Below are 15,148 nucleotides of genomic sequence, written 5' to 3'. Positions count from 1 at the left end.
AGTTGAGTATAATTAGTTGTTGAAACATTTTAGTTTGACTTCCCTTTGGGGAATTGGCTGATGCATTAGGTTTTAATGTTCATTACTTTGTTATGTGCTGGAGTATCTGTTCGTTCCTCTTTATGTTGTTTGTTTGCAAGTATTCTTTGAAATAATAATCAACTAATATAGATAATCCGGGATTAGTCTTCTTGTAGGATTGGTGTTGTCATATCTAAATAACTGCCAAAGATGATTCCTCCGAATACATTTAAGTGTTTGTCCATCTTAACAATACCTGTTTGCCTGATTAGATATTGAGAGGTGATGTTTGATCCCTTAGAATAATTCCTCCTTTTCTCTTTGGTAGATTCCTATTTATGTTAAAGAACTGATTGTCTTAAAATATGACTAGTTAGCATTGGTCCTATCCAGTTAAGATTTTCATGCCTAGTTTAGTTGTTGTCTGTTTCTTTTTATTTTACGTAGGTAGTCTCTGGGTTCAGTTTCTTCGTTTTGCTACCATGTTTTGAGTAGTCTTTTTGCTATTATCTTGCCACATTTAAAGGGCGAGTTCTGTTGCATTCTAACTCGAACTTTGTTATATTTCTTGAGCTAAGCTTCTGCTCTGCTTAACTGATGCCCCTCTTGGAAAATTGTTTAGTCTTCAAATCCCTTATGATACGGATGCTCTTATGATATTGCAGTTATCTTGCTACTACATCTGCCATACTTGCCTAATTTTTTTTTTTTTTTGTTTAGAAGACATTAATATTCTAGCCAAATGGCAGTCCCGGTTTTTAGCCAAAATATATTGACTTGTTTCGAATTTAATTATATATGTTTAACCTTATTCGTGGATTGTGTACTAATCTTTTTCCCTCATTTTTCTTTTGCATGATTATCTCGCATACGAGTTCTTTGGACTCGTCCTCCTCCGCATTCGGTGTCGGACTAAAAGCCCAACAAAATCCTCTCGTGTCCAAACCCCGTCCGCGGCTGAACAAAAAATAAACATTTGGGCCAAGGCCCAACAGACAGAGACAGCCCGCAGCAATATATGAATAAATTTGCTGGGCCGAAGCCCAACAGTAGCGGACAACAGTATTCCTTAATGGGCTGAGCCCATTTACATCATACCTATTCCTCTATTTTTATTTTTTGTGTGCATTTGATGTGTATTGTATGACTAACATTTTTTTTCTTGTTTGTTAATTTAGATAAACCTTAGGGAAGTTAAGGGTTTTAGTTTAGTAACGGGTAGTTAAATCCACAAATTACATTCACTTCTATTTTCTAAATTATTTATAGTGTCTATAACATTTATTCGGGTAATTGATTTTCAAATAATATGACTATATATTTTTTTGAGTTAAATGAATCATCTTTCATTCTTACTATCTCATGAATTTCAAACATCGTTAAATAGGAGTCCAATTATATTTTTATAAACATTTTCAAGATTTATCCAATTATATATATTTTTTGCCGAAATTGGTTAAATAAAGAGTGATAAAAAAATAGAAAGAATTATGGACTTTTCATCATATTTAAGAACATAAGTCTAGGCATTTCTACACCACCATATTCATATAACATCATTTTTATCTACAGATAACATTTGACAAATCATCTTTTAAAAGGCTATTATTCATAGGCAAATTACCCTATTTTCTACAAAATCTTATTTTTCGAATAACATTATTATATTTTTCATTTAAGGCCTTAGCAATATTTTTGAGTCTCATTTAACATTTAGGATCTTCTTTTACGCAAATTATTACATTTTCTACAAGTATTATTTTAAACAACACTATTACACTTTCATTTAAAAACTTTAACAATATTTGTAAGTCGTATTTCAAAATAGCATTAAAAGTACTCTTTTTTATACAAATTACTATTTTTCTACAAGTTCTGTTTTAAATGGCATTCTCACATGGTTATCTACAACTTTAGTCATATTTACAAAGCTATTTCCTTTCCTATAATACTATATTTACACTTAGCCTAACTAATCATAAGTCCGGTCGGTTAACCATTGTTAATGGGTCTTAAAGGGTGCCTAATACCTTCCCTTTAGACTAATTGAACCCTTACTTAGAATCATTTGGTTTCGTAGACTTTAAAATAAAAATCAACTTTAGATAAATCACTTTAATAAACTTTAGGTGTCCTAATTCACCGTAAATAATTAGGTGGCGACTCCTTAAAAACAAACAAAACAGGAATCACCAATATGTTGTACTTCTACTTTAACCCCGGTTAAAATGGGGTGTGACACATTGCCACGTGCGTATCAATCCATTAGTGGGAGCAAATGAAATTGTTTTTCTTCAAAAAGTTAAGTAGTCAAACCATACAGTTTTCTTTCTTTTTTTTTATATTAGTCTCAGATCTAATCTAGATATTAAACTGTTGTATTTGCTATTCCGCCATGTCATTTATTTGTTATGTTCACTAAAATAAATATACTTAAAATATTTATATTTTAAAATAAGATAGAATTTAATTACTTTTTTATTTTTATTCTTACTCTAATAAATGTGAAAAGAGATTAATGTCGTAAAAAAAATATATCAAATGGAGATCAAATAATGAATAAGGTAAATTAGTCAAATTATAATTCTAATCGACATTTTCTTAAAAAACCATGCAAAAGACAACATAACAAGTAAAATGAGCTAAACCGAGAATATTTACCAAAAATTAAAAAATAGTATTTCTTCGTTTAAATAGAAAATAAATTTCTACTTTGTTTCGTTTTAAACATGTAAAATTAATTTAATAATTTTAATTAGAATTATCCAAATCAAAATTTGATAAAAAATAATAAGTATTTTACACCTTTAAATTAATCGAATTAAATTGAAAGTATCAACTGATCCTTAAATATTGCTATAGAGAGGAAAATACTTTCCTTTTAAACAAGTCTTCTCTTTTAAAAAATATTAATAAATTTGTCGATTTTGTATTCGTAGCAAACATTAATATAATAAAATTTTAGATACGGAGCACAAACTACAATGTTATATTAATCGTGTTTTAAACATAATATATACTCTCTCTCTCTCTCTCTCTCTCTCTCTCTCTCTATATATATATATATATATATATATATATATATATATATATATATATATATATATAATCACTATTTAAATGCAACTACATACACATAGATGCACTATAATCTAAAGTGTTGGGCCCGTGCGCAACACGGGCATAGGCCGTCTAGTTAATTAATAAGTAGTAGTACTTTCTAGCTTGTCATTGTTTGATCAATTTATCTTAAAATTGAGTTTAAGTTTGGTGTATTGATAATATATGTGTTTTTTTTTTTACACTATCAGGTAAAATTAAGTTACAATAATAAGTGAAGTAATTTTTTATATCAAATTTAATGTGATAGGGTTAACCTGCAATGACCAATAAAATTGTCTTGAGTCTTGATAATGTGAAATTTTATATAATACTTTTTTTTTTCTTTTCAATTTCTTATACTTTGACCCCTCTTGTACTTTTCATTATTTCACTTTCACCACTTAATATGGTAAACAGCTAGCAACGGGACCATAAGAAACTTCCAAGATTTTGTCACCACCGTGCCAAAGTAATAGTAAGTCATATGCCCGAAACCTTCCCGCCCGCCACCTACTTCTAATTAATGTTAAAGTTTGGCCTTTGGAAAAGTTGCTTAACCTTTATTTGTTTAAAAAGATAATACGAGTATTGTTATTATTATTATTACATAAGTAGAGACGAATTGAGGATTTAAACATAATATATTTGGAGTTCGGAATTCTACCGCACTTTATTTATTTTATCGGGTTCGAACTCAATTATTTGTTATCCCTCCGTTTCATTTACTTGGCCAGTATTGACTTTTTTTTAACCCCTTTCCCCAGGAGCTTCATTTTTTGATCCAATGGTGACTCAAACCCACAACCTTCAGGTTGAAAGTGAATGTGCTTACTAACTGAGCATCACTCTCCTGGCCCATGTTGACTTGACACTCCCTTTAAGAAGTTATTTATTATGAGTTTGTTTTACTAAATTATCCTTATTAATTATGCTTTGAAAATATAAGTTTGGCTATTATTACTCTATATAGTTACATAATGATAAGAGTAATATTGGAAAAATAATAAATCTTTCTTGATTTCCTAAAACAAACAAGTAAAATTAAAAATTTCTTTTTAGTATAATTAAGGGACAAGTAAAATGAAATAGAGAGAGGACTTATTTAATTCTTTAACTCATATAGAATGTGTTAAAGCAAAGACCATTCAAAAGTCGCAAAATGTCCAAAATAGCATGTCTTGGCCACTTACATGCAACCTTATCACATAGCCTTTGTGATAGGCTTGATGAATCGCATGAATTGTTCAAAAACTGGCAAAGAAAGTTCATTTACCTTTAGACCGGCTACCCTTCTACAACTATAGATAAGGGAATTACAATCTCTTTGGGTCAACATAATTCTTTTCGGAGATCGACCCAAAATGACGAAATGATGCCAAATATTTTTGGCGATCAAATACATCCTAAGGAGGTCTGCATCATCCGAAGTTCAAGAAGACATTTCTTCAGCCCTCAAATCACGGATAACTTGGAAGAGAATGAAGAATCAAAGAAATACACGGAATTGTACTCACAAGATATTTTTCTAAAAACGATGAGTTTATATCTTATTAGTCTTATTTTCTCCCAAAAAAGAAAAGGGAAAGTGAAAAAAGAAGGAAATTCAATTCACTAACAAGAAAACAAAAAAAGAGAGGGAAACAAATTAGTTTACTGGCTGAAAAGAAAAAGCAAAATGCCGCCATTGTAATATGTGGATTCGATTAATCCGCTACACGAAACTCCCATCAATTCAAAGTTTAGTAATTGGGGGATTCGAATAATTAGCTCTCCAACTTCTGTTTCCATTCAAGGTAATTTTATGGGTCTAATTATAGATAATTCGTAGAATTTCTGATGAGTAAGATTTTCTGACTAGGTTTTGAAATTGGGGATTTCAAAAATTGCAGCAGTTGCTTTATGATCTTTGAGAGTTAATTTCTCATACGATCACTCAACTCAACTAACAGTATTTATCTCCGAAAGTCACCAAACTTTATTTTATAAAAAAAAAGTCACTCAACTAATGATAGTTATCTTAAAAAATTACGCAGTTTTATTTTGTAACAAAGAGCCACTATCACTCAGTTTTATTTTATAACAGAAAAGACACTCAACTAATGATAATTGTTTTAGAAAGTTACTCAACTATTATTTCTGTCCAGCATACTTGCATTTGTTGTCGTTATATCCTGGTGACAGTCGACGATCATGCTAGTTTCCTCTGAAATCTTTCTTTTACTTTAATTTGAATCTTTGCTTCGTTATTTTTGGGTTAAATTTGAGCAATCATAGTGTTTGAATTCTTAATTTCTACGCAACATTTCATTTCTATTTGCGGTCTCAAAACTTAAACAGTATAAACATGTAGTCAGGGAATAGTACACGAAAAAAAATGCAGTCATGGTTACAGTTATATCAAGTTACTTTGGATGGGCCAGTGTTCCTATTTGGTTCATACATTTGTAAAAAGGAAGTTTGAGGTTGATAACTCAAATTTTCTTCTTGATTTTAAATATTTTTTCATTATGTAAGCATTCTTCCTTGTAATATCATCATGTAGTGTAGATAAACTTTGTGATGATCATAACATATCTAGTACTATCTAGCTCTTATTTTTTTATGCTTGTTAATTGCTAGAGGTTCGTTATCTCATTAGGATTGATAAAATAAGGTTTAGCCCCCCCCCCCCCCCCCCCTCCCCCTTTACTTGTACTCCTCCTTCTTGAGGATTAGTTTTTTTTTTATTAATAAAAAGGACACTAGACACCCTATCTAATGGTATAAATTTGCTTGGAAAAAAAAAAGGTCACAGTTATTGCATTCATATTTGACAGTAATTTTTTTATTAGTTCACTTCTTTTGAGCCGATGGTCTATCGGAAACACCTCTCTACCTCACAAAGGTAGGGTAAGGTCTGCGTACATCCTACCAGGGGTGGAGCTAAGTGGAAGCAAGCTAAGGTGGTGCATCCGAACCCCTCAATGAAAAATTACACTATATATCCCAGGTTAAAATTATTTTTTTGCATATATATAGTATATGTCGAACCCTTTAGCTTCTTCACGTGTTTATTTTCAAATTTTGAATTCTCGTAGTAAAAATCCTGGCTCCGCCATTGCATCCTACCTTTCCCACACCCCACTTATGGAATTACACTGGGTATGTTATTGTTACTTTTTTTTTATTGGTTGATCAGCCGAAATGTTGAAATTTATGGAAACTTGTTTCCCTGCAAAAGAAGATACAAGCATTAAGCATCAGAAACTTGGAACTTTGTTGACTTGAATTTCTGTTAGGAAGTATGCTTTTGTTTACCTTTTATATCTTACTCTCGTCCTAGTTTTTTCTCTTCGTTTCTTTTTGTAGGTCATTTTTGTGGGAGGGAGAATTGGTTTGTATGTTCCTTCTTGAAATTTAACAGCATTTTTTAGGATCGCTGGCTATTGAATCTATTGAGAGTAAATATCTCAAAAGATCACTCAAAGAAATTATCTAACAAAGTCATTCAACTTTATTTTGTATCAATAAAATCACTTAACTTATGGATTCTCTTATAAAATCACTATATCAAATTTGTCATAAAAACATATGACATGAAAAAATAAATTAATCTTTTATGTCATGTAGACACGGACCCCACAAATAAAATAAAATTAAAGAAGACCCTTATCTTATTGATTTTTTTGTCTGATTAAAACAAAATTATGACAGGGCTGATTAATTTATTTTTTTGTTTTTACTTGGTAAAACTGATTTTTTTTTTTGTATAAGTTACAACCAAAAAAAAAAAAAAAAGAAGTTAGAACAGCTCCCAAAATTTCTTCAACATTAAAAGAAAAGATATTGAAAGATGAAGAAAACAAAGGATATGTTATAATTTATATAGTACTGGAGTAATTAGGTTGGGCTACTGGTTAAGCGACTTATTTAACCAATTCCTATTCGTTGAGGTATTTCAACACATACAATATAGCAGCGTTTATATTTACTCTGATTTCTTAGAAGCTAGTGTTTTTGAATTCATTTTATTATATGATTAAAATCAGCGTCTAAATCATCACTACATGATTATTAACGCAAAGCGTTACTATTCTCTTTGACCTAATGATGATTACACATATCAAAATATAACAACATTTATGCTTTTAATTTTGTTTTAATCAGATACAAAGATTAATGAGATATGGGTCTTCTTTAATTCTGTTTTATTTGTAGGATTCATGTCTACATGGCATAAAAAATTAATTTATTTGCCATGTCATATTTTTTTTTTTGGGATAAATTTGGTTGAGTGATTTTATAAGAGAAAACCCATAAGTTGAGTGATTTTATTGATACAAAATAAAATTGAATGATTTTGCTACATAATTCCTCATAGTTCAATGACCTTTTGAGATATTTACTCAATCTATTGACTCTGTGCAAGATTTTAACTTCGAATCCTGGCCGACAAGGGAAAACTCCTTTGAATCAGTATTTCCATTGACCGATATTGTTTAGTTATACGACTCGTTCAATTCCTATTCTGAGCTTAACAGTTTAGTTACACTACAAGACTTCGAATTTTTCATTCCTGATATCCCGCACTATCTCTCTCTATTCCTTTGCACCACTCGCACACCACTTCCTTCTTCTCCAAAATCTATCACCAAAATGGTGATATACAATATATGTCACAAAGATACTTAACCTGTTGGAGTCCCCCTCCATGTATCCCACCTTTATTCTTAGTTTCGAAGAGAAGAGCTCGGGATTAATAAATTGGATAATGCAGAGATTGGTAATCGAGTCCGACCACAGTGACCTTTGCCTTCACTAGAGAGAACCACCAAACGGAGATCTACTATCGGATTTTGGTGGGAAATATCTTCGTTTTGCCTGCCTTCTCTCCTCTTTTTTCTTCATTTTAAAACTCAACCTCTTTTACTCTGTACATCATGGCAAATCCAAAAGGAATCTTTGACTTGGTTGAAGTTCATCGTCTTGCAGACAGTGATGAAAATCACACCCAACACCCCCCCCCCCCCCCCTTCCCCGGCCCAAATCCTCGAAACTCCACGACTCCTTGTTTTGCTTTGTATGGTCTGGAAAAACTCATCACCGAATAACATGCTTGATCAGTAGTAGTGAACTCCTTCATGTTTTTTTTTTTTTTGCTGATGTTTCTTTTTTAATTGGTCTTTTTCCACCTCATCGATGAGTATACTCCGAGCATTCTGTATTTCTGGCTGACTGTTTTTTGAGGCGTTTAATAGGAACAATTTCCGACAACTTAAAGTATTCAATAGGTCGCACCCCAATTTCAGGTGTCTAAATTGAAAATACTTGGCAAGTTTAGGGGGCCATTTATGTATTCTGCCTTTTGAAAAGTTTCATCTTTTTATGATGATGGAACATTACTTAGACACTACACGAAATGAGAGGAAGGAGCAAAAAGCAAGCAACATTCCTTTCATTGAGGGGTTTCTAGAAAGGGATCAGGGCCAATGATAAGAAAATTAAAACTTGACCCAATGCATACATAAATACTCACGCAGAGACCACTTTTAGATCGTATTAATTAAGCAATAAGCAAATCATTAGTTGATCAAATAAAAACACGAATATTCTTTTAAATTGATGGGTTCTTAATAGCAATGAATGAATGATCAAATGATCATGCAAATACACTGATTTATGAAATTTCAATAATTAACCATCAAAGAGGGGGTCTTCTTCACGTTTCACGCTAATCCAGGGCTTGATGAACACTTGATGATGTATCACAATTGGTGGAAGTGTGCATTACCACAATATAAAGATCCTTCTGTTCACTGATCATTTCTCCCATTTGTAGTTGATCGTTTTCCTGGTCATGATGAGCCCAACAACGGGTATTATATTGAGTGAATCCTTCCAATTCATTCGCCACTTCTCTCATGGTAGGTCTTTCTTCTCCTTTTGTGTCAAGGCATCTAACCACAAGCTCACCGATGGCATTAAGCTGATCCAAAGAGCCTTCTTTCAAAACCCGATGATGGAGAATCTGAAATAAGCGATTCTCCTTCACGGAAGCTTTGAAATGTGCGGCTAAGCTCTTCTCTCTGTTGGGCAAAGTGAGATCGATAGCTTCTCTTCCAGTTAACAACTCTGCGAGTACTACACCAAAACTATAGACGTCACTCTTATCTGACAGTCCCATTTGTATGCATTCAGGGTCTAGATAACCCAATGTTCCTGGTATAAGTGAACTCATATCAGCCTGGTCGAAAGGTCTTAACCTCGAAGCCCCAAAATCAGCAATCTTTGCTGTGTAGTAGTCATCTAGTAGTATATTTGCTGATTTGATGTCTCTATGTAGAATAGGTATAGTAGTTGTATTGTGGAGATAACTAAAGGCATCAGCAGATTCAACAGCAATTCTTAACCGATTTTGGAAAGAAAGCCAAGGCATTTCTCCATTATTGGTGTGTATATGGCGGTGAAGTGTACCATGGGATATGTATTCGTAGACCAATAAAGGAACTTCAGCCTCTAAGCAACATCCCAATAGTTTCACCACATTCTTGTGGTTAATTTGAGTCAGTATTACAACCTCATTTATAAACTCTTCTACTTGGTTTTGCTCGAGTTTTTTTGACTTCTTGATTGCAACTATGCGCTGATCTGGTAGAACCCCTTTGTAAACTACACCATTTGCACCTGCTCCAAGGATGCGATCTTTTGCAAAGTTGTTGGTGGCTTTTTTAAGCTCTTCAGTTGTAAACACTTTATTTAAATTGGACGACATCTGCTGTTTTAATAGCATACCACCATTTTGCTGGAAGAACTTCTCCCGTAATTTCAGAATTTTTCTCCTTTTTATACTGAAATATATCCAAGTGACACTAACCAGTAGTGACAACAATCCAAGACCTAAACCTGTTTGATCAATAGAGTAGAATATCAAAAAACATTAGGATATTTGTTTTTTGACACTGTTTCTTGGGAGAACATATTTTTCTTCTCTTACAAATAGAACAGATTATTCTCTCATATTTATAGTCAAATCATAGGGAGAAACATAGTCTATGAGGAATTGTGTTTCAAAAGAGGGTATTTCTTTTGGGTGTGTAATACTCTCCAAGACTTTGTGATGCTTGAGTAGTGGTTGTAAAGTAGCGGCACTTGTGATTTTCCCTTATTAGAGAAGGTTTTTTCATGTATATAGTTCTTTTATTGTGATTATTTCCATGCTATTCTCTCGTCCCCTTCAAGTGGTATTGGAGCCACTAGAAGGATGGTGGATCTGCTTATCCGACAATAACGTTCTACACAAGCCAGTGTAAGGCACAACTAGAAGCCACAAACTGTGAAAGATAAATTAAGACTGGACAGCTTTAAAAATATTTCACTTATCATATGATATGCTCAACAACATTAGGTGAAGATAGTTTATGTTGAACTTGAATATATAAGTTTGGAGATTTTGCAAATTCACTGATTTTAAAATCTCTCTATTACGGTGATAATTTGCTTATCGATGTAGTTTTCTTTCTCTTTATTGAGATTCCACTTAAGTCTTGGTGGTCAATTTATTTCCCTTGTTTACCGTGGCAATTTATGTATTATTTCCTGCGTCTCCAATCACACAGACTAAGACCTCATTTGTGTTTATTGAATATACACCCATAGCAACTCTCTGGTACTAGTTTAGTCTTTTTTGTAATTGAGCTAACAAAGTTTTGTATCTTCATAACTTTTGTATTATTCTGCATCTTCTTGATGCCAACAATGAAATTTCTTATTATTTCATCTGAATATTAAGATATTGTATTAGGAACCAAATACTAAATAATTAAGACTGTTTGTTTTCTCAACATCTGAATATATAAAACTTGTCTTCATTTAAGCAATAAATATAAAGTTCAAATAAAATACTAAGTTAATCTAATACTATATCAACAAAATATTTTTAAAATATGATGTGGTGGTTGGTGGTGTTGGCTGTGGGTGTCCACTGGGGATGGTGTTGACTGATGATGTTGGTTGGGGGTAGTATCTAATGGAGATGGTGACTAACAATAGTGGTTAAAGGTGGTGGTAGTTAGTTGTGGCGGCGGATAATTGCGGTGGATGATAGTAATAGTTAATGGTAGTGGTGAATGATGCCGGTGGTCGGCTATACATAGTGGTGGTTGATGGTGATTGTTGGTAGTGCCGGTTGTTGTTATGGTAATTCTGATTTGTGGTGATGATTGTAAATGATGGCTAGTGATATGACAGTTGACTACGGTAAATGGCCGCGTTGGTGGTGGTAGTTGATAATGGTGAGTGGCTAGCAGTTCAAACACATTAAGTGGTTGTAAAATTGAAAAAACAACGTACTTAATGATTAAGATTCAAACTTAAAAAAAAATAGACTTAGTGACTAAGATTTTAATGATTAAGATTATGACCTTCATTAAGTGCAAACAAATGTGGCATAAGACTAGAACTACCTAAATTTGGCACTACTAGCTAATCATTTTGAGCTTGGATCTATTATTTTTAACCATATTATGATCTAATATATATTTTAATATCTGGGTATGTTGTTTATTTTTTATTTTTTTAATCACAAAGGGCTCGTGTGCCTGATATTTCACTGAAGAGAGCTTACAAAAGAAGAGGGGGGCTTGGCCTGACCTCTAATCAATTTAAGGGAAATTACATAGTGATCAGGATGAAATATTCCCTTAAACTGGAATCAAAATACATGATCAACTGACAAAGAAGTTAGCTTTGTCATATCTTATTCTTAAACTAGGCAACTGACAAGCATCCAAGTGGTAAGCACCACGAATGATTCTAGGCAAAAATCTATGATCAATCAGTAGCATAGGTTGGTTCAGATTTGCACCATGTTTAGCTAGGACATCCGCCACTTGATTGGCCTCTCTATAACAGTGTGTGACCTGGAAGTTAGCATGATTCAGAAGAGTATGTAGGGAGCTTAGAGTCTCTCTGAGCTTGGAATTTCTGAGGTCGTTCTGTTCGATCATATTAACAATCAAAAGAGAATCAAGTTCAAGGAGAAATTGATTGAAACCATTTGCCATGCACCATTGTACACCAAATAATGCAGCGCTGGCTTCTGCCAAGTTATTGCTTTCGCATCTCGATGGGGCGGAGAAGGCGATAATTAAGGAGTCATGATAATCCCTGATTACCCCTCCTATTCCCGCTTTTCCACTTTGGGCACAAAAACTTCCATCGGTATTGATCTTGACCCATCCAGGCTCCGGTTTCTTCCATAGAACGGACTTGCAAATAATTTTTGGTTTCATACTTTCCACTGCGCTGCATAGTTGTGTCCATAGAGGAGGAAAATTGATCTTGGGAAAAGCATAGGCCATTGCCCTTTGCACGGTCCAGTTAATCTGAAAAAATATTTTGCTTTGGACAGGTTTACACTGATCACCATATTTTGCGCTGCCAATAGTGATCTGCTGGGCGCTATGGTATGTTGTTGTTGGTTTGATAGAATTTAATCAACTGCCAAATTGAAACTTCATGCATTGTAGTTGTGTTTACATACCAAGAGATAACTTCAAGATGGGGAAATCATGCTCCTTCTGGCAACCACGTCCCTTCTGGCCATCGCCAAAATATCCCTTCGGACAGGAACACTGAAACCCTCCTGGACTGTTCTTGCAAATTCCATCACAAGGATTTTTTGCACACTCATCGATATCTGTTTTGAGGGAATGCTCAAATTAGTTCATCAGATAGTATATGTACCCCTTGTTCGGGGAAAGAGGGGGTGGGGGCGGGGGGGGGGGGGGGTTGGGAGGAGTTGAGGGAGTTCACCATTGTTGTCTTTATTTATTTATTTACTTTGCATTTTGCTGCCTCAAAAATCCCCCTTCCTACATGAATTTACATATAGGCTGTGGATACTTTTGCGACGTATTAAATTAGATTAATCTGTGAGTGAGTAGATTTTCTTTTGGTGGTTTCAACTCTACGATGTCAAACTCACCGGCCTGATGCATCCGAATTTGAACTTTAGAAAGCGAGTTTAGTGTTCCTTACCAAAGAGAACTAGAGTCCCAAAAATTAAACTCCTATAAATTAGGCAAGAATACAAACCTTGGCAGCCTGGACTGAGATAAGGATTTCCCTCATATCCTTCCTCACAAATGCATCGATAACCTCCACGCCCACTTTCAGAATCAACGCATAGACTATGTTCCTTGCATGAATAGGCAGTGGAGTTTCTAACCTCGCTGCAACTCTGATTCCCAATTGCCCAGTCAATCACAATAGGAACATCATTCACTACTCTGCTCACAAAGTTCGGGTCCGTGAAGTCTGATACACCCCTAAAGGTAAACTTTTCGTGATCGCCAAGGAAGGCATAGCCACAAGGGTTAAAGGACCAGACATTAGTGTGATTTTCCGGGCTACTCACCAATCCCAAAAAGGTAGTCAATCCCTTAGGGATGACTGCTTGACAGCAACCAATCCCGGAACAAGTCCCATTATTGCTCACATCCTTACCTCTTGAACACGTAGTCATACACCCAGTGCTAAAATTTCGCCCGTCATTTAATGAAAAAACAAAACCCATAGCTAAGTCATCACAGCCTATGAGAGTCAACCTGTTATCTTTCTCAGATAACATGAAAAACGGCACTCCTGTATTGATAAACATAATTTCTTGGCTGGCTAGTTCCCCATTTTGTTCATAGCATTGACTTGCTAACGTGTTTCTTACCCGTATTTGGCTAGTTGATATGTTGATGACCTCTGCGGCTCTAGTTGGTATGTTGAGCACATTCGAGGCTCCAGTGTTAAGATAGGCGATAGGAGGATCGGATGAGGTATCACAAATGATGTCGAATATAAAGTGTATAGAGCAACCAGCATCTATACCGATACCGAACGGGTAAGGAACAGTCAAGTTCCCACATTTCATTTGGCAGCCAGGCTTGGCGATGTTGCTCATGTTCGTGCTCTCTATTGACATAGCTAATAAAGGTAGAATAAGAAGCATAAAGGCAAGAAAAGCCATTTTACTACTTTAGGTTTAGCTAGGCTTTGTTTTGAAGTGTGTGTATATATATATATAGACTAGGCCTACTTAGCTTGAAGAAGGATAATAATATATGCTATGGAAATCCATTTGAAATTGTTATAGCAAGTTTCAAATTTCTTGACATGTTAGACAGTTCTTTTGAATTCCTCAGCTTTATTAGTATAAAAGACTTAAAGGTATTCACCAACCCCCCCCCCCCCCCCCCCCTAAGAAAAAAAGACTTTTGAAACCTAAAACCATTCATAGACATTTCTTTGCGGCTACAAGATCATGTCATTATGAGTAAAATGAGAAGGTTGAAGTTAGAATATTTCTAAATATAGAAAGATGTAATAAAAACAAATACAAGTGGGAACTACAGAGATACTTGTGCTAAAATCTAATTCTTGAAAAAGGATAAGATTAGGAGTACAGTTTGTCAAAGGAGTATTTTTGTAAATACCTTGTTGAGAATTAAAGAATCAACAACTAATTGTCTGTTAAACTTAAATAGTATATTGATCTCTTTTACTAATTCTCTTGTTGAAATAATGCAGACAACCTTGAGAGAAGTCGTGCTCTGCTTATCAGATAGATGCCTCACTGCTCATGGCCAAGTTGACACTAAAAATTCTAGTTTCCAAAAGACTTTCAAGGTGGAAAACTCCTCTCTACAAGTTGACACTAAAAATTCTTGGGCAACTTGCTTTGCGGGCACAGGCGGAGCGATTTCTAATTTATGGATTTTGAACTACAATCCTTGCTTATTGCATTCTGAACAATAATAGATAAATAAATTTATTAATACAAATACGGGGTTTGAGCCAAAGATATTGGATTCTGCCAAATACATAGCTTTAAGGCTGGCTCTGCCCTTGTTTCAAAGTCTATCTATTATAAATATAGGTGTTATTGGCGATTTGGCTGAAGTATCCAGTTGTGGGAAGTGAAATCAATAGGAAAAGAAGACTTGAAACTTCTGTCTAAATATAAAAATGATATATTTAAAGTTAAATTATCTCT

General features: G+C 34.1%; 1 protein-coding gene across 1 annotated transcript; it reads right to left on the bottom strand.

The window, feature by feature from the left end:
- Window positions 1-8,817: 8,817 nt before the first annotated feature.
- Window positions 8,818-14,122, bottom strand: LOC132639185 (putative wall-associated receptor kinase-like 16). The gene is made up of 3 exons (XM_060355660.1): window positions 13,198-14,122; window positions 12,644-12,799; window positions 8,818-10,005 (listed from the first exon to the last, which is right to left on the bottom strand). The coding sequence occupies exons 1-3, from the start codon at window positions 14,120-14,122 to the stop codon at window positions 8,834-8,836; spliced, it is 2,253 nt and encodes a 750-aa protein (XP_060211643.1). The 3' UTR covers window positions 8,818-8,833.
- Window positions 14,123-15,148: the final 1,026 nt, after the last annotated feature.

This window comes from Lycium barbarum, chromosome 5, assembly GCF_019175385.1.
Source record: "Lycium barbarum isolate Lr01 chromosome 5, ASM1917538v2, whole genome shotgun sequence".
Taxonomy (NCBI): domain Eukaryota; kingdom Viridiplantae; phylum Streptophyta; class Magnoliopsida; order Solanales; family Solanaceae; genus Lycium; species Lycium barbarum.
Note: the sequence above shows the minus strand (reverse complement) of the source record. Positions and strands in the feature narration are given on the sequence as shown.

Excerpts from the sequence above, each read along its gene's own strand:
- LOC132639185 (XM_060355660.1), bottom strand. The coding sequence starts at position 14,122 with ATGGCTTTTCTTGCCTTTATGCTTCTTATTCTACCTTTATTAGCTATG. Across the intron at positions 12,800-13,197 it reads TCTCAGTCCAGGCTGCCAAG|ATATCGATGAGTGTGCAAAA; the intron begins GTTTGTATTCTT and ends CCCTCAAAACAG. Across the intron at positions 10,006-12,643 it reads CATCTTGAAGTTATCTCTTG|GTTTAGGTCTTGGATTGTTG; the intron begins GTATGTAAACAC and ends TTGATCAAACAG.